This window comes from Caretta caretta, chromosome 5 (assembly GCF_965140235.1).
Source record: "Caretta caretta isolate rCarCar2 chromosome 5, rCarCar1.hap1, whole genome shotgun sequence".
NCBI classification, from domain to species: Eukaryota; Metazoa; Chordata; order Testudines; family Cheloniidae; genus Caretta; species Caretta caretta.
The window spans coordinates 69,803,329-69,823,693 of record NC_134210.1 but is presented as its reverse complement, the minus strand read 5'-3'; the positions used below and the strand labels follow the sequence as shown (position 1 = coordinate 69,823,693).

Below are 20,365 nucleotides of genomic sequence, written 5' to 3'. Positions count from 1 at the left end.
AACTTATGTGTTCATTGTTTTATTCATTAAGATATTATTTAAGCTATTATGCACCAGTTCACTGTTATTGGAAAGTAATGGTATCCACCTGTCATGGGGTCAATTAAATCTTGACTGAGGGTGGAAACAATGGGGTGGGGGGGTAAGAGGAACTAAGTGCAACCCCAATTCTATTTATCAGTTCTTATAACTTCAGTTTCAAGATAGAGGCTAGAAGCTCGATAATCAGAGCTGGAAAAAAGTTTAATCATAGAATCATAGAAGATTAGGGTTGGAAGAAACCTCAGGAGGTCATCTAGTCCAATCCCCTCCTCAAAGCAGGATCAACACCAACTAAATCATCCCAGTCAGGGCTTTGTCAATCAAGGCCTTAAAAAACCGCTAAGGATGGAGATTCCATCACCTCCCTAGTTAACCCATTCCAGTGCTTCACCACCCTCCTAGTGAAATACTGTTTCCTAATATCCAACCTAGACCTTCCCCACTGCAACTTGAGACCATTGCTCCTTGTTCTGTCATCTGCCACCACTGAGAACAGCCGAGCTCCATCCTCCTTGGAACCCCCCTTCAGGTAGTTGAAGGCTGCTATCAAATCCACCCTCACTCTTCTCTTCTGCAGACTAAACAAGCCCAGTTCCCTCAGCCTCTCCTCATAAGTCATGTGCTCCAGTCCCCTGATCATTTTCGTTGCCCTCCGCTGGACTCTCTCCAATTTGTCCACATCCTTTCTGTAGTGGGGGGCACAAACCTGGATGCAATACTCCAGATGTGGCCTGACCAGTGCCAAATAGAGGGGAATAATTACTTCGATCTGCTGGCAATGTTCCTACTAATGCAGCCTAATATGCTGTTAGCCTTCTGGGCAACAAGGACACACTGCTGACTCATATCCAACTTCTCATCCACTGCAATCCTGTAACCACTGTAATGTAAGCTGATGACTCCATTCAGCATAACACACAAAAACTGTGATTTTTTTGTAACGCATAGAGGATCAGCAGCCAGAGCATATAACTGGGTCACCCACGTCACAGACTTTTTGGCCACCAAAAAGGCTATCTTTACAGACAGATGTAACAAAGAAGTGGTGGCCATCAGCTTCAAACATGGATCCATGAGTGTAGATTGTGACACTCTATACTTTGTGGGAGCATTCTGTAACCTTCTTATTCCTTATTTATATATAATTGAGATATTGCATATTAAACAGGCCATGTGAGGTATCAGGGGGAAAGATTATGATCTACTGAGAGTCACTGTTTTATCAAAATATGTATATCATGAATGCATATGAAGTTATGAGAATTATGTTGTATGGTGTCACTAAAATATGCTGTGGGTTTGGGAAGCTCCCAGATACTAGCTCTCCAGACAATGCCAAGGAAAATAACCAATGCCCGGGCAGGTGTCAAACAACCCATCAACAGCCACTGTTCAGCAAGGAAGCTACAATTCAATGACTCACCTGCATAAGGCCACACCAGGGAAATTACTCAACCTTGCCTGGGGCCTCAGCAATGTCCACCAGACATGCCTGGACTTGTGTTCTCCAAGCACGTGAGGCTGAGGGTATAAAACAGAACTCAGAGGTTCCATGCTTAGCCTTTTCTCCTGTCCCCACCTGTGCTGCAAGCAACAGACACACTCAGAAAAAGACTGAAGACTCCAACAGGAGACTGGCCGAAGGGTGAAACCTGTGCACTATGAACTGCAATATCCAGTGGGGTGAGAAAAACTGCTTAATCTAGATGTTGCCCAGTCTAATAGGGTTGAGACTTTAGACTGCGTGCTTATATTTTATTTTATTTTGCTAATCACTCTGATTTTTTGCCTATCACTTATAAACACTTAAAATCTATCTTTTGTAGTCAACAGATTTGTTTAACTGTTTATCTTTACCAGTGAGTCTGCCTGAAGTGTGTGGTAAATCTGCTCAGGTTTGTAAAGGCTGGTGTATATCCACTTTCCATTGATGAAGTGGTGAACCAATTAATAAATATGCACTGCTCATCCTGAACAGAGCAAGACGGTATATTCCTGAGGTACAAGGCTGGGAGCTGGAGGGATTTGGCTGGTGCCTTTCTCTGTGTGATTCATGAGTGGCTCTGGGAGCATTCATGCAATCCAGCTGGGTGTGGGGCTCCACATATAGCTGTGCTGAGTGATCGCAGCACCTGGAGGAGTTTGCTGCTTGTCATGAGCAAAGCATTGTGAGAGACAGCCCAGGCTGGAGAGTTAAGGGGGCAAAGCAGTCCCAGGCTGCGCCCTGGGGATCCTGTCACATAGACAGTACCAAATTCAAGTCCCATGGGAGAATGGGATCTCCTATATAAGGGTACAGCCTGTCCACACCGGAAATAACTTAATGGTTTTAGGATTAGAAAACATGTATCTACCACAGATTGGTGGGTGGAATATGGAGATAGCTGCCAGGTAAACGCTGACAGAATTTACAGAGAGGTCTTGATGTTTCCAGTGAAGCAAATAATCCAGGATATGCTGGATAGAAGACAGGATCAGAAAAATAAACTTCTACTGAGACCAGTTGGACAAACTCTTCCACTTCATCAGGTAAGCATATTTAGCGGATAACTTCCTACTGTTTATAAGAATGTTTTGCACATCCACAGAACACTCAGCCTCTTGAGATGTTAACCATTGAGCGTCCACACCTTATGACGAAGGGTGCATGGGTTGGGATGCATCTTCCAACTGTGGTTCTGTGATAGGTCAGGTTCCTGAGGTTGCGATATTCAACTTGATAGAAATTTAGCAGACTGAAGAACCAATACTGACAACGCTAGGCTGGCTTTATAAGGATCATGAGAGTTCAGTCCTGCTTGAGCTTGCATAACACTTTGTGGGGCACAGGAATAGAAGAATAGACATATAGTACCTTTGCTTTCCATGAGAGAAGGAAAGAATTTGTTAAGGAGCCCAGACCGTGCCACGCCCTACAAGAAAACAAGTTGCATTTTCTGTTCAAATAATGAACAGGTCTATCTCTGGGACCCTCTAAGACTGAAGGATGAATCTCTCAATCTCTGGTTTGAAAGACCATTTGTGGTCTTTCCTGAATGTTCATCTTAGAAAATCTGCCAAGCTATTCTGAACACCAGGAAGTTGGGGGACTATGAGATATACTGCACTGCTGATACAAAAGTCCTATAGATCTATCACTTCTTGACAGAGATGATCAGATCTGGCATCTCCCTGTCTGTTCACGCACAACATCGCCACAATATCGTCTGTGAGGATTTGTAAGGTAGCCTCCTTGATATGAAGGATGAACACCTGACACTCCAGACAAATTGCCTGCCAACTCTGATACATTTATGTGTAGGGTGAGATCTTGATCCATCCACAGACCTTGGGTATGCAGGCTCCCTAAGTGAGCCTCTCAACCAAGATATGAAGCATCCATAATTATAGTTGTGGACAGAGAGGAAAAGGGAACTCCCATACACATGATGGTAGGATCCTTCCACCAATCTAGTGAGGTTACGACTTCTGTAGGTATGCGAATCAGCATGTCCAACAGATGATGAGATGAGGAATAAACTGACTTTGTCCAGCCCTGCAACATTCTGAGGTGAAGTCTGGCATGCTGGTTCATGTACATGCAGGAAGCCATCTGCCCCAAAAGTCTTAAACAGCTTCTTACTATTGTGGGCAGAGGGGCTTTTAAGCGACACACAAATATATAGTATTATCTAGAACCTGGCTTGTGGCAAGAATATTCTGGCCAATGTAGAGTCGAGGATCACCACTATAAATGCTGTTCTCTGAACTGGAAGGAAAAAAACAACAGTTTGTCCTCACTAATCAATGGGCTCAATTACTGGAAAAGGGATTGCATCTGGTGAAACCAACTTCTACTTTGTGCTTGAAACAATCCCAAGATAGCCACTTGTCCAGATAGGGGAATATCTGTAGCAGACAGGCATGGCCTCCCTCGGAGATTGACAGTGAGGATTGGCCAGACCCCCCCGGTGGGCGGAACCAGGAAAGCCATACCCGCCATGCCAGAAGCAGAGGCGTAGGACAGCAAGAGGAAATATAAAAGGCAGGCCCTGTAGCTCATTTGGGGGGAAGCCACTGAGGGAAGCAGAAGCTTCCACCCTGCTTCTGAAGCCTGAGCCTGCTGAGGACTTCTGATGCCCTGAAGACTCATCTGAACTGCCTGAGCTACCAGACATGCCCGATGCTGAGGAGCAGCTGGGATTACCACTTGCAGTTTAGCGCGGGGCGACGGAGGACAACCCAGAGATCCAGATACACCCCGAAGGAAGGGTGGGAAGTTTTCCAGGGACAGACGACTACGATCCGGCTGGGTTGCTGCCTGAGTCAGGTTCAGCATATTGCAGCTGGATCCCCGCTGACCCAACAGCACACCACTCAACCACTGTTAGGGCCCTGGACTGGGATGTAGTGGAGTCAGGTGGGCCTGCATCCCCCTATCTCCTGCCACCCCACCCAATGGAGGTGGCAGGAACACAGATCTTCGGAACTTTCTGTGACTCTGATGGATAGTCATGTGAAAATATGCATTACTCAAGTCAAGGAAAGTGTACCAGTGGGGGCTAGAGAGAGAATAATGGCAGCCAGGGTGACCACAAAATATTTTTTTTAACTATGTATTTGTTTAAATCTCACAAGTCCAAAATGGGCCTGAGACCTCCTTTTCCCTTTGGAATCAGAAAATGGAGAGAATAGAACCCTTCCCTCAAGGGAGAGGAGACTACCTCCTCTATGGCTCCCACTGGTAAAAGAGACTGTACATCTTGAAGAGAAAATGGTCCCTGAAGAAGGACAAGGGAGGGAAGTGGGAAGGAAGAACAGAAATAAACTGCAGGATGTATTCCAGTTCTATGGGGCTTAGAACCCATTGAGCAGTGGCAATGAGGGCTCAAGTTTGTAGGAAGTGGGATAACCTATTGAAAAAAATAGGGGTGGGAGAAACTATAACATGGTGAGCAAGTACCCTTGTCTTCAACAAAGCTGTCAAATAGTCTGCCCAGAGGCCACACCCTGACTTGAGAAATCTGCTTTAGGACGAGCAGGTGATGGTCTTCTCTTGAGTGTCTTGCCCCATTTTCTGAACTGATAGGGATACTTATGCAGAGACTAAGGTCAGAATTACTCTCTTTTAGGAAGAGGTGTGTAAATACCCACGGCTTTCAATATGGCCCTGGAATCCTTGAAACTATGCAACACCACATCAGTCTTTTGAGAGAAGGGGGTATGACATTCAAAGGGAAGGTCCTGGCTTGTTTGCTGAACTTCTGATGAGAGACGAGATGACTGCAGCCAGGAACATCTGTGCCTAGGACAGACACCATGACTCTATAGCTGCCATCCAAGGTTGCCTGCAGTGAATTTCGAGCCACTAGATTCCTCTACCATGACCTGAAAGTCACACCTAGTCTCCTCTGGCAACTTGTCCGAGAACTTCAGCATGCTGTTCCAGTGTGAGAAATCGTATCTAGCCAATAAGGATCGGTGAATGGAGATATGATATTGAAGACCAGATATTGAATAAGCCTTTCTACCAAAAAGGACTAGCTTCTTTTCTTTTTGGCCCTTTGGGGCAGCAGAAACTCAACTCTGATACCACTAAGGAACCTGGGGGAGGTGCCTGTAAAAATGCTCATATCATTGAGAAGGGACATGACACTGCAGTTAAAAACCCATGGCTGGGCTGTGCTATCTGACTCAGGTTCACAGAGCTCGGGCTAAGGGGCTGTTTAATTGTGGTGTAGACATTTAGGTTCGGGCTGGAGCCTAGGCTCTAGGAAACTTCAAGGTGGGAGGGTCCTAAAGCTCAGGCTGCAGCCTGAGCCTGAAAGTCAATAGTACAACTAAACAGCCTTGCAAGCCCAAGCCCGACTGGCCCAGCCCAGTCATCCATGTCTAATTACAGTACAGACATACACTTGGTTCTCGTGTGTGTCTGGGGCAGAGAAGCCAGTGTCTGCCAGAAGGACTTTGTAAGATACAAAATGGCTGGAATTCCGAAAGGCCCAGCAGAACTGAGTATGTCAACCAGTCTGTGGGAGCATTCCTGAACTACCTCATCTTGAATATCAAAAGATCTAGCGTCTCTCTTACATTTCATGATATCCTGTGAAGCTGTCAAAGAAAGAAGAGGAATCCCCAGATACCATAATCTTATCCAGTGACAAGGAGGATTAATTCAAAAGGTTTAAGTTTGAACTTCCGGTAATGGTGAGGCTACTGGTACCAGAGTTTAGATGAGCCTGTGTTTCTTACTCACTACCAATATCGGTATCAGAGACAGAAGCCTGAATAGCTTCAGAGGATCTAGCTTACTATCTGCTAGGTGACTACAGGACAAGGAACTGGGGATGACCATGAAGTAGCAGGTATGCCCCAGAGCTAGCAGTGTGGCACAGGACACCAGCCATAACCGCTCCCTATGTCTCAGTCTCTGGAACAACTTCCAAAAATCAGACAGGTGCTTGGATGGTAATTCTCCTGATGACAGCAAGGGCCCTTCCATCCCAGGAAAATGGTGCACAAGAGCTAACCTTAGACTTAAACAGAATCTGGAGGATCTGGTGCCATGCCTCTTGGTACCTGAGACAGAGAACATCTGCTGGATGATGTCAGTACCAGGGACAACATATTAGGTTTACTCCTGGATTGGACAGTATGAGAAAGAGTTAGGCGTTTCAAGAACTTGACCATCAACGGTACTGTGATCTGCTGCCCCTGCCTTGAAGTAACTTGGGACTCTTCTGCTGGCAGCGAGCATGCCAGAGCCTGGAGAAGGACCTGTAACTGTAGATTTACCTTCTACCCAAATGGAAAATCCAGCATCTTGAGACAGACCAAGTCTCTTTCTGTTGCATAAGCCTCAGGATTTGTTAGCACCGCAAGACCTTCTTGATCTATTTTGTACCTGCACTGAGGGCAGTAAAAGTCAGCCTCAACAGCCCGGAAGCCACTGCCAGATTGAACAATTCTTACAAGGGTGAGGCAGAGGCTGGTACTGGGCACAGTCACTTATCCACTGTTCTGCTGGTAGATAACGCCAGGGATCTTAATCTCCTCTCAAGACTGCATCTACCCATCTTACAGGAACAGTGCTGACCAGATCTCTTGTGCTTTCTCCTCAGTACCAGAGAAAAAGATAGGTGCTTTCCTTCCAACAATCTTCTCTGGGGTGGAAACAGCAATGTCTGGAGAGACACTCCTTGTTGAAAAGGAAGCACACTGCATCGCACTAAGCACGAAGGCTCTGATGCAAGACAGCCTCCATAAGAATATGGAATCTCACGTCCCTGTTTTTTATACAACACTTTAAATCTCTATAGATCTGGCCCCGGTCTTGAATGTGGACCTCACCCAGACATTTGGAGCAAGGGTCACTCACCAAGAGATTCTTGCAACTGGCACAAGACTTAAAGCCTGAGCTAAAAGGCATCCCCCACTACTGAGCATAAACATTTGCACTAAGAATGTCTCTGTTGGAAAACCAAGAAAAAAAAAATGAAGAAAACCTAGACTCAGTACAATGATGAGTGCCACTAAACAACAAGAATGCCTTCCCCCGCCCCCCAAACATATATACTACTTAACCATATACAAATAGACTGAAAACCAATGATAGTGTGGGGAAACTTGGATAAACAAGTTGACATGCTCCAACTACAGATCACAGCTAATAAGGAGGAATGGGGGGAGAGAGAGAGAGGGTCATGACAGCTCCGCCCTTTATATAATCAATCCATAGGACGAGTGTGCTGAAAGCAAATGCGCCACCCTGACGGATACCACTACGGGAAAAAATGGGGCACTGGGAACGCACAAACTTGAAGTGGAACAGACATGTGCAAATCACTCAAAGAAGAACTGCATATTACAATACAAACAACTTTTTTCTTTAAAACTTTCACCTTCCAATATCTTTGCCACACTTACTCTGATTTTTTTTCACAGGTCTTAGAAGATTCTTCTATTTTCTTTTCTAGTTCCAACAAAAGCTCCTCTTTGTTCAAAAGCGTCTGCTGTGTCTGAATCAATTCTTCTACTACTGTTTTCAACCTAGAATACAGGTCAGTTGTACAAATCAAAAATATGCATTTACTACATACATACAATACAAACTGTGCACATGTGTATGTGTTGCTTTGTATATCTAAAAAAAAGCTGAAAATAAAAGCAGTAATCCTTAAAATAGTTTCTAGTTCGACACTTTCCCTTTCTTGGTAATATGTTTATTAAATTGCTTATTTTGTGAATGTACCTTATTATATGGGTACACTCTAGATCTGGGTGCGCACTGTTGGGAGCGAAGGCACATTTTAGGCCTGATAAAAGTCTGCTGTGATTTTTAAGAGTCTGTTTGGATAATTTTTAACAGCTTAAAACTTAAGTAGAACCACCCATGTGTAAGAAAATGAAGAGTAATCACATTTGTGAGGAAAACAAAAAGATAAAGCATCCATAAAGCTAGAAAAAATTGGTTTGAGTTAGCACAAAACTTGTACCAACAGAGGTGGAGAACTGATATGAAACAGAAACTAATGCATATTCATAAGAAAAAACAACAAAAGTTATAAATAGTTATTCTAAACAAAGGGAAGCTGAAGATGTGTATTTGTCTGGTATTGGAGACGTCTGTGTGGTGACTGTCCGGATGAGCCTCCCACTTGTCTGTAATTGATCACTACTTACTCAGCTGATAAAGGCTTCATTCTTTGATGTAGTAGCACTTAAAATGCTTCTTACGCATTTTAATTTTTTTAAAAACTTGAAGCAGTTCTAGGCCAAGAGCATACACAGTAATATATAAAAGAATCAATTCCTTCCCAGCATTCATCCAGTTATTAATTCATTAATAGAGATATTCCAGGCAACAATGACATAACACAGTTAACAAAAAGGATTGGATTTACTGTTTTGGAGCTTTTCTCCTAATGGTCTACTACTGCCCACACTTTTTCAATTGGAAGAAGAGTCAAATGAGTCAAATCAAGCAGGCTTTAGCTATCAGGGAATTGTATTCCAGACACACTAAAATAAGATTAATCTGCATTTGATCCTGTGATATATATTAATGATTTATCTCCTATGTAAACTCATTGTCTATTTTACAATCCCAGATTTAAGCTTGCAACACTTCAATTAACATACACATAATTACCTGTACAAATTCCTCATTATATATTAATCTCAAATTTAATATTAATTACAAATCCTTTCCCTTTAAAACCTTGATTAAGAATGTTTATTTGCTGACCCTACATGTGACTGTAAATATTTCTTTCACAACTTTCAAAAATTCATTGACCTAACTCATTTTATAGAGATTAGGCACTGTATTTAACTATCAACTATTAACATATAGAAATTTATTTCCAAATTAATATTATCATTCGTCTCTAAAGCATATAATTACTTTCAGACAGCATTAACATTTTAATGTGCCCTACAATTTTTTTTAAAAAAAGTGTATGCAGTGTAGTAGTAGCCATGTCCGTCCCAGGATATTAGAAAGACAAGATGGGTGAGATATCATCTTCTACTGGACCTTCTGTTCGTGAGAGAGACAAACTTTCGAGCCATAGAGCTCTTCTTCAGGACTTGAAGTTCCGTGTGGCTTCATAGCTTGTCTCTCTCACCAACAGAAGTAGGTCCAATAAAACGTATTACTTCACCCACCTTGTCTCTTTAATTTAAAAAATTCTGATTTAAAATCAGAGCACCAAGTTGGAATAGGAAATTGATATAGCTCTTCCCAATACTTCTGAACTCTGTGAGAAAGTTTGGACTTATCTTTGAGCAAGAGAAGACAAGTTAGTTGTTTTAATCTTCCTTTTTGTTCTAAATAACCATCTGAAGTTTGAACACCCTTTAGGACTGGCTAGAGCTGGTATCTCAAACTATCACCCTGGTTACAATTTGTCACAGGATATTTCACCATGGACCCACATCTGTCTTCTGGACAAAAGTAGTTCAGAAAAAGACTATTACTAACTCCTCAGTCACTCTAATCATAACTAGCTTTCATAATAATACATTTCCAAATTATTCATCTTTACATTGAACCTGGACATATCAAACCATTATGAAACCTTCCATATGCTGGGCTTACAAATTATCTTAATGATCTATCTGGAAGAGCTACTTGGGAATTTTTCTTGATCACTGATTTAGCAGTCTCAAATATTAATAAATATGAATACATATTTGTACAAAATAGCTATTGGAAGATTTGTTTCACTCATATGGGTACTGATTCACATTCCCACTCACCCTTTTACTAGCTTAACAGACATTCTCTACCAGTCATATTATTTGCTCTTTTAATTCATCCCACTATCTTCTAAATATAATATTTTATCACAGTATTCTATTTTGTTTGCATATGTTAATGCAGTAGCTTCCATTAAACCATCAACACTTATCAGCAAATACCAAAGTTTCTCTTTGTACTTAGAGGAGAACCACTGGTAAATGCTGACACAGAGACCACTATGTGTATACTATGATTCTTTATTGGATTATTTACTTAGCTTTACGCTATTTTTAAACATAAAACTGATCCAATTTTCCACACAATGTATTTTATAATGGAGATAACGGTTTAACTAAACTTAACCCAATAACATAATGTAGGAAAATACATATTCGGTTTAAATCAAATACAGGGATTTTAGCAGCCAAGGGAAGGCTTAAATAAAAAATGTAACTAGCAAGTTAAGTTGTAAAAGTGATATGCTCAAATTATAGCTGGTAAGAGAAGAGAAGCCCTGAATTATCAAAACTGATTCTGACAAAGAAAAATTATTTTGTGATGTAATACACTTATCATGACATTTAACATACCAGTGTCAACTTGAAGAAAGGGGCCAAATCATAAAATCTTGTCTACTCAAAGCCAGGAAAGGGGTCATTTCCAAACTGCTCAAAACTGGTTCTTAGCTCAAGTGAACAATTGGCTCTGACATCACTTGTTTGTTAAAGTCTATAAAAAAAAGTGAGCTCGTAAAGGGTTCATTACTAGTGTCTGCCTGTGCAAGCTGGAGACAACCATCGTGGGTTTGAGCACTCCTGGGCCTAGTCCTTTGATAAGCACCTGATCATTATTTATAACTGTATTTTATGAGGACATGATGACTGCTTACACATCTAAGGCACATTTGAAGCAACTGTATAAATACCATTTGACCTTTGAATTTAATAAAAGAATTATAGCTAAATCAATATTTGGTGGTATCCTGCATAAACAATAATATCCATAACCTTCTCCACCAGAGCTATAGCAGCTGGCTACTGATTTTTTTTTCATACACCCTATTTCAGAATCTGGCAGTCTGAATTACTACAAATTATCACTATGTTGGGAATAATTACAAAAATAATTCATTACAGACACAAATCTTATGATAGATAATCAACTTATAGTATGTTTCCTGATAAAGGGACACATTGCCGTCAGCACAGTGCGGGTGCACAGGGGATGAGGGACACAAAGAACCTTTCCCTTGGACAGCCTGTGCAAGAATAAGACACTTGCAATCCCTGACCTCTGGAGAAAAATTTATCTGAAGAGCAAAGAAAATACTCCCTTCATATACCACCAAAGGCGACAAGAAGAAAAGTAGTGGCATTGCTTTGATCCTTTCCACAATCAGGCTATGGGAGTATGCTGTACCATCCTTCAGGATGATAGAGAACACACTCTTCATCTGTACACCAAGAAAAAGAGGAACTCCCCACAGCTTCCCTGGGACAGTGCAGCTTCATACGAGCTCATACTGGGGACTTGAGGCTAAATGTCACAATCTAGCCCACAGATACTTTTTTGGGGAAAGGTAGCAAACAACAGTGAGATTTAAAAGAATTACATTACATGCTATTCTATATTTGCTTTCTATTTATTAAACATTTTGTTTAATTATTAAATTCACTACAATTAGGACATATATAAGAACACAACCAACTCTGCATTAATCATGGACTCATGCATGTAAATGTACATTGCAAAAAGCACTGATTTTCACTTAAGCAGTCTATTCCTTCAATATAGATGTGCATATTTCCCATTGCCATCAGCAACAATCACACACACACGCATCAGAAGAAGAGTAGATTACCCTAATTTAATTGCGCTATGTTCATAAGCATGCTTGAATTCTTGCTGAACAGTCAACTAGGTAAGAATCCCCAACCCAAAAAGTTTATAACCTGACCATGAATGCCTCTTTGTGTGGATTTGCAGACTGTGGCCTGCATTTTTCCACATTTGGTGTGGAACTTGGTGTGGATTTGCAGAGACTGTGGCCTGCATTTCCCCTCTCAGAAAGCCAGGCTGGGGGGACCATCCGGTGTGAAAGGTGTCTGCTGGTGGAATCCCTCGGGAAGCAGGTGAGAACTACAGGAGGAGGTGTGTAGGCTAAGGCACATCCAAGCCCACAATGAATTCATTGAGAGTATTCCTATGGAGACGTCCAAGGGCAATGGTGGTGGCTTACCAAATAGACTTTAGTACTTTTCTAAGTACAGCAGCATGGAAGAAAGTATCTGTGAAAGCAGACAAAGTGGGTGTCCAGGCTGACACTGATGATGGAGCAGATGGTGTGAGTGGCTTAAACAAGAAGAGAGACCAGCGGTCAGAGATGCAGGCAGGTGCTGAGTGTTGAAGGCCTTTTAGCCAAGGACAAGAAGTTTGAACTTAATGCACAGGACTATGGGGAGCCAGTAGAGGTCCTTAAATAGGAAAGTGACTGGTCACAGCAGCGAGCAAGAAAGGTTTTGGCTCTGGCATTTCAGATGTATTTAGCTTTGGCTAAAGATACTGCTAATATCGTCAACATTTCTCAGTCAGGCTTCAGGCCATGTCACTGAACAAAGATGGCACGAGATAATCTTGAGCCAGGGCAAAGGCCACACATTCATATTTATACAGTTACACTTCTCTGCAGCATTTGATATTGCTGACCATGGAATCCTGGAATGCCTTGGAAATGTAGCAGGATCATTCCAAGTCATTTCTCTCAAACTGGAGAGTCACATGGGCTCCTCCTCCAGAACTCTCAACCCATGGAGTCCCATATAGAGCCGTCCTCTCCTCCTTGTTCAACACTGTATATGTAACCACTTGATGAGACTGAAACAATACAAACTAAATTGTCAGCAACAAATGCAAGACGCTCGCTCTACATCACCATCACATCAGATGCAAATAGCACCATTTCTCAGTTATCCCATGGCTTGGCTGAAATCAGTAACCAGTTGAAAAGCTAAAACGAGACCTTTCAACTGGAAAGTGATGCTTCTGAGGGAAAATGAAGCACTTTAAAAGCTCATTGCCTCCACAGCATCACCTGCAGATGGTCAAGACAGTCCTCAGAATCAATCTTAATCTTGACTTCTCACTGCTTCTAGACACCCAAATAGATAGAGCTGTGAAAAATAATCTTTTCTAGCTATGACTAGAAAGAACACTTCACTCCTCATATCACATCCAGACTTCAACAATGATCCATGAAGTAATGACCTGCTGGCTTGATTGCTGTAGTTCTCTGTACCTAGGTATGACTCCACTCACCCCCCACCCCCGCCACCAATAAAACAAGTATCCAGTTGCTCAATAACACAGGGTACCAAGAGCACATCACCCCACTGCTCTCTTCATTGGCTCCTTGTGGATTATGAGGTCAAAATCAGGGTTTAAATCTTCAAAACCCTGCATAAAGTCATCCTAAATTCTCCAGAGGTTCACCTCATTCTGTGTGATTATACCTTATTACAACAGCTCTAAGCTTCTTCCCAGGCTCTTCCATAACCTCTCCAGGCTTTGGCCTGTACCAACCCAATAGTACAATCTATTCCTTTCAGGTCTCTCACTGTTCTGAAAAATGTGATGTGTCAAACCTTTTTGAAACATCTTCCTGTGCCTACAGTTTTCCAGATTCTCTAGACTACAACCCACAGATAGTTTCCACTTTTTGTATATTGATCCTATCAAGTACAAATATCTCTAAGCTTTCACAAGATAGATAATGTTTTTAGTCATACTGTCCATTAATTGAAGTCAAAGGAATATATCCTGTCATGGAATAAAAAGAATATTTCAAAGAACCCATCAGATAGTAATCTAGTTAAACAATGACATCCTATTCATGTAAGCAAGAGTTGCAGGACTGGGCACTAACTCTTAAGGGTCTAAGTCTGAAGTTAGTCCATAAATAACTGGAATCAGTCCAGCATCTGCTATAAAATAGAAAACTATATTCTCTACCAGCATGCAAGTAGTGGAGTGCCACGTGGTGATGCTAGTATAACTTAATCTTGATATTTAAAGGATAATGTCTTTACCAATAAAATTTATGAGTTAGAACATAGATAAAAGTGGTAGAACAGTTGACTCTCCAGGAAGTATTAACAAGTGAATCAACTTGCTTTTTTTTTTGGCAGATGTCAAAAGAGGCTCTTACACTGGGATGGTTCAGTTGGCTTCATTATTTTAACTGTTTCCCAGAATTTGTGTGTGTGAAAATCTGTCTGCCTCTATTCCAAATACACCTCTAATTTTATGAAAGCCTATTTCCATTAGGAAAGATACTGATAAAGAGGAAGTTACTTACCTGTAACTGGAGGTTCTTAGAGACATATGGTCCCCATTTGGATTCCAAATGTGAGTGCACATGAATGCCATGATCCAGAGCTAGACAAGTTGTACAGCAAAGTCTGTTGACCAACACGTGCGTCATCCTCACATCCACAGCTAAGGTTATAAGAGGCCATGTGGGTTGACGCTACTCTAGTTCCCTTGCCACTAAGCAGCGTAGTCCATAGTAGAGGGGATGGAGAGCAGGTATTGGAATCTAAACAGGGACCACACATCTCAAAGAACCTCTAATTACAGGTAAGTAACCTCCTTTTCTTCTTTGAGTGATGGTCCCCATATGGATTCCAAATGTCGGTGAGTAGTGAGCAATCATCAACATGGAGGTGGGTGCAAAGCCTCACAGGAAGTGATAGTCTGCAGCATGGCACAGCCAATGGCCGCATCCCCTGCTACTGCTGGGGCAATGGAGTAGTAAGAGGTAAAAGTGTGGACAGAGCTCAACATGGCTGCTTGGCAACATTCTGCCATGGCACGTATGCAAGGTAGGCCTTTGTAAAGGTTTGTGCCTGCATGGAGTGAGCTGTGACTCCAGGAGGTGGAGGTATCTGGGAGAGTATAGCATTCGGAGATCCATTTGGAGATAAGCTGCAAGGAGAGGGTTTGTCCTTTGCAACGGCAATGAAGACCCTGGGTAAAATGCAGAAGGCATGAGTGGACGTAGAAGGCCACTGCACGGCCGACGTCAAGAGTGTTCAGTGTTTTACCTCTGCTGGAGGCATGGGATTTGGGATAGAAGACCGGGAGGTGGATGTACTAGTTGAGGCGGAATGTGAACACCATCTTAGGGATGAATTTGGGGTCCAGGCATAAGGAGACCTTGTCCTTATGGAATCTGGGGTGTGTGTTGACCAAGGGGGAGGAGAGGTCGGCCATCATGGCTGCCAACTCGCTAACATGTCACACCGACGTGATGGTGACTAAGAAGATCACCTTCATTGAGAGGTAGGAAAGACAGCACATCATGAGGCTTGATCAGGGCAGAGTGACATTAAGGTCCCAGGAAGGGGATGGCTTGCAGTGGTGGAAGGGCACTGAGTAGACCTTTGGGGAAACAAACAGTGGTTGGATGACTGAACAAAGTGGAACTGTCTACCAGAGGGAGGAAGGAAGGCACTGTGCGCTGTCAGGTAGATCCAAATGGAACTGTGGACAAGGCCCAACAGCTTGAGTTGGAGAAGGTAGTCAAGGACGAGAGAGATGGATATGAAGTCTAGCGGGAAATGGTGGCAGTGAGCCCAGATGGTGAACCGTTTCCATTTCACTTGATAGCAGGCCCTGGAGGACAGCCTCCTGCTGTGCATGAGGACAAGCACTGGGATAGAGCATGACCTGTGTACTCATGAGATCCACCCAAACACCAACCCGTGAGGCAGAACGGGCACGAGTTGGGGTGCCGGAGTCATCCATACATCTGTGAAAGGAGATCCGGGTGTGCACGGAGGCAGAGCGGGAGATGAGCAGAGAGGCGGAGGAGGTCTGTGAACCAATACTGACGAGGCCAAATGGGGCTATCAGTCTGACTGCTACTCAATACCGGTAAAACCTTGAGCAGAACTTGTGGGAGCAGGGGAATGGGTGGTAAGGCATAGCAGAGATTGCCAGTTCAGTGGAGGAGAAGGCCACTGCCACAGGATTCTGCCCCCACAACCCTGCCCACACGACCCCCCTGGAGCAATAAGAGGGAAGTTCGCAGTTCTCTCTGACCACAAAGAGGTCCCAGAGCAGGGTGCTCCACCTGCGGAAACCAAAGCATAGGGTAGGATTCTGAGGCTCCCACTTGTGCTTTGCGTAGAAGGACTTGCTGAGCATGTCCACAAGGGAGTTATGGGCACTCAGGAGATATACACCTGGAGTGTAACACTGTGTTTGATGCACCAGTTCCAGAAGTGGACAGCCTCCACACAGAAGGAGGGAGACTTGGTGCTGCCTTACTTGATGACAGACTACCACAGCCATGTTGTTAGAGAGCAGTTGAATGTGACAAGATTGTATGAGGGGGAGGAAGGTCTGACAGGTGAGGCAGGCAGCACACAATTCCAGGATGTTGATATGCATCCTGGAGAGGTCCAGAGACTGCAACCAGGTGGATGCCCCAGCCAACGAGGGAGGTATCCGTGGTCAGAGTGGCATAGGGGAGTGGGAGCTGTAAAGGGGGTGCCAACCAGGACCTTCGTTGGGTTGGTTCACCATGCAAGGGATGCCAGGACAACAGTGGGAGGCAGGACAAGTTTGTCCAAGCAGCCTGTCTGCAGCTTGTAGATAGAGAGGAGCCACACCTGAAGGCAGTGTATGTGTAGGTGGCATGAGGCATCACAGAGGTACAGGCCATCATGTGGCCGAGGAGGGAAAGTCAATGGTGGATGGAGGTGCGTGGAGTGCAGCGCCAGGTGGTAATGATAGAAGCAAGGGCTGCAAAGCAGTCGACCAGAAGGAAAACTTGGGCTGCGATGGAGTCCAGACGAGCACCAACAAAGGTGATCTGGTGGGTAGGTACGAGAACTGACTTCTCCTCATTGATGCAAATCCCAAGAGTGGCAAGGGGCCCGCAAAGAGCCACAGTGGCTGGTAAGAAGCACCTGCGGGATGGTGCAACGAGGAGCCAGTCATCCAGATAGGAGAATACCAAAAGGCCTACACAGAGCAATTGCAATATCAAAAGGGAGGACATGGAACTGATAATGGGAGTAACTAACCATAAATCGGAGAAACTTCTGGGGATGACTGTCGATGTGGAAATAGGCATCTTTCATATCAAAAGCACAAACCAGGCTTCCTGAGAAACGGAACGAATAATCAAAGGGAGTGTCACCATCCGGAACTTGAATTTCTTTATAAACCTGTTAGGCAGCCAGAGGTCCAGGATAAAGAGGAGGAAGTATGGGGAACAGAAGCCGAAGCTTCTGAAACTAGTAGCTGAAAGCCTATGCTGTGACATGGGTGTAATTCATAAAGTCATGTGTGTAAAAAAACCTAAAAACAGCTGAGAACTTAAAACCTGGATGGTAACAGACCACAAATCTCAGTGATCATAGAATCATAGACACATAGGACTGGAAGGGACCTTAAAAAGTCTTCTAGTCCAGTCCCCTGCACTCAAAGAAGGACTAAGTATTACCTACTGTCAAGGTTCCTCCCCCACTCTGAACTCTAGGGTACAGATGTGGGGACCTGCATGAAAAAACCCCCTAAGCTTATCTTTACCAGCTTAGGTCAAAACTTCCCCAAGGTACAAAATATTACACCCGTTATCCTTGGAATGGCCGCTACCACCACCAAACTAATACTGGTTACTGGGGAAGAGCTGTTTGGACGCGTCTTTCCCCCCAAAATACTTCCCAAAACCTTGCACCCCACTTCCTGGACAAGGTTTGGTAAAAAGCCTCACCAATTTGCCTAGGTGACTACAGACCCAGACCCTTGGATCTTAAGAACAATGAACAATCCTCCCAACACTTGCACCCCCCCTTTCCTGGGAAATGTTGGATAAAAAGCCTCACCAATTTGCATAGGTGACCACAGACCCAAACCCTTGGATCTGAGAACAATGAAAAGCATTCAGTTTTTACAAGAAGACTTTTAATAAAAAATAGAAGTAAATAGAAATAAAGAAATCCCCCCCTGTAAAATCAGGATGGTAGATATCTTACAGGGTAATTAGATTCAAAAACATAGAGAACCCCTCTAGGCAAAACCTTAAGTTACAAAAAAGATGCACAGACAGAAATAGTTATTCTATTCAGCACAATGCTTTTCTCAGCCATTTAAAGGAATCATAATCTAACACATACCTAGCTAGATTACTTACTAAAAGTTCTAAGACTCCATTCCTGTTCTGTCTCTGGCAAGAGCAGCATACAGACAGACCCAGACCCTTTGTTCCTCTCCCTCCTCCCAGCTTTTGAAAGTATCTTGTCTCCTCATTGGTCATTTTGGTCAGGTGCCAGCGAGGTTACCTTTAGCTTCTTAACCCTTTACAGGTGAGAGGAGCTTTCCCCTGGCCAGGAGGGATTTCAAAGGGGTTTACCCTTCCCTTTATATTTATGACACCTACCATCCCCGATAGGTATTCATCATTGGAGTGTTTTAAGAGCAGATCATACAGAGATTCCACAACCTCCATAGGCAATTTATTCCAGTACTTAACTATCCTGACAATTAGGAAGTTTTTCTTAATGTCCAACCTCAATCACCCCTGCTGAAATATAAGCCTATTGCTTTTTCTCCTATCCTCAGAGGTTAAAGAGAACAATGTTTCTCCCACCTCCTTATAACAACCTTTTATGTCCCCTCTCAGTCTCCTCCAGATTAAACAAACCTAATTTTTTCAATCTTCCCTCATAGGTCATGTTTTCTAGACCTTTAATCATTTTTGTTGCTCTTCTTTGGACTTTCTCCAATTTGTCCACAACTTTCCTGAAATATGGCACCCAGAACTGGACACAATACTCCAGTTGAGGCCTAACCAGGGCAGAGTAGAGCAGAAGAACTGTTTCTTGTGTCTTGCTTACAACACTCCTCTTAATACATCCCAGAATGATGATTGCTTTTTCTGCAACAGTGTTACACTGTTGACTCATATTTAGCTTCTGATTCACTCTGAGCCCAGATCCCTTTTTGCAGGACTTCTTCCTAGGTACTCATTTCCCATTTTGCATGTGTGCAACTGATTGTTCTTTCCTAAGTGGAGTAGTTTGCATTTGTCCTTATTGAATTTCATCCGATTTACTTGAGACCAGTCTGTCCAGATCATTTTGAATTTTAATACTATCTTCCAAAGCACTTTCAACGCCTCCCAGCTTGGTATCATCCACAAACTTAATGGTATAGAGTGTGTACGCTTATAGTCTAAATCATCAATGAAGATATTGAACACAACCGGACCCAGGACTGATCCCTGCACGACCCCACTTGATATGCCCTTCCAGCTTGACTGTGAACCATTGATGAATACTGTCCTGCAACAGTTTTCGAACCAGTGTGCATCCACCTTACAGTAGCTCCATCCAGGTTGCATTTCCTAGTTTGTTTATGGAGGTCACACAAAACAGTATCAAAAGCCTTACTCAAGTCAAGCTATGCCACATCTGCCGCTTCCCCCTTATCCACAAGGCTTGTTACTCTGTCAAAGAAAGCTGCTAGGTTGGTTTGATATGATTTGTTCTTGACAAATCCATGCTATTACTTATCACCTTAGTATCTTCTAGATGAAGATTTAACCTGATTATAATCCAAATAAAAAGAGCTCTCAAGTCATGCTTGTAGCTGTCTCCATCGCTTCACAGTAACTTAACGGACATTTTAGGCTTCACAGTGATGTTATGGGTGATTGTCTGTGCTGCTTGTGTTGATTTGTGTCTGGAGGAAATATCCTGGAAAATGTGTGTTAATTTGTGAAGGTGGCAAATGAGTGTGCGTGCTGCAGTGATGGGCTATGTGTGTTTGGGGTTAATGTGTATAAATAATGGTTGTGTGTGTAGGTGTTATTGTGCTGGGAGAATTATATGAGCTGCTCCAGTGTGGCATCTGAGCCAAATAATCCATTCTCCCTCATACAACCGATGAAATTGTTGTATGCAAATTAGCTGTAGAGTAATTGGTTGAGTTACCTCTAATATTACAATGGTTTAGGACTCTTGGGATAGTATAGATACATGCCTTACTGTAGCTGTATACCGCACAGGTGTAATTCATAAAGTCAAA

At 43.1% G+C, this 20,365-nt stretch overlaps 1 protein-coding gene across 6 annotated transcripts in view; it reads right to left on the bottom strand.

Moving 5' to 3' along the window:
- Positions 1–20,365, bottom strand: part of FER (FER tyrosine kinase) — a 436,379-nt gene that overhangs the window by 305,837 nt on the left and 110,177 nt on the right. For all 6 annotated transcript variants that reach the window (XR_007356596.2, XM_048849501.2, XM_048849499.2 and 3 more), the window contains one exon: positions 7,948–8,070. Coding sequence is in view for 5 of the 6 variants with exons in the window: in XM_048849501.2 (XP_048705458.1) it covers positions 7,948–8,070 (123 nt within the window). In the remaining variant the exon portion in view is untranslated. The remainder of the gene's footprint in view (positions 1–7,947; positions 8,071–20,365) is intronic.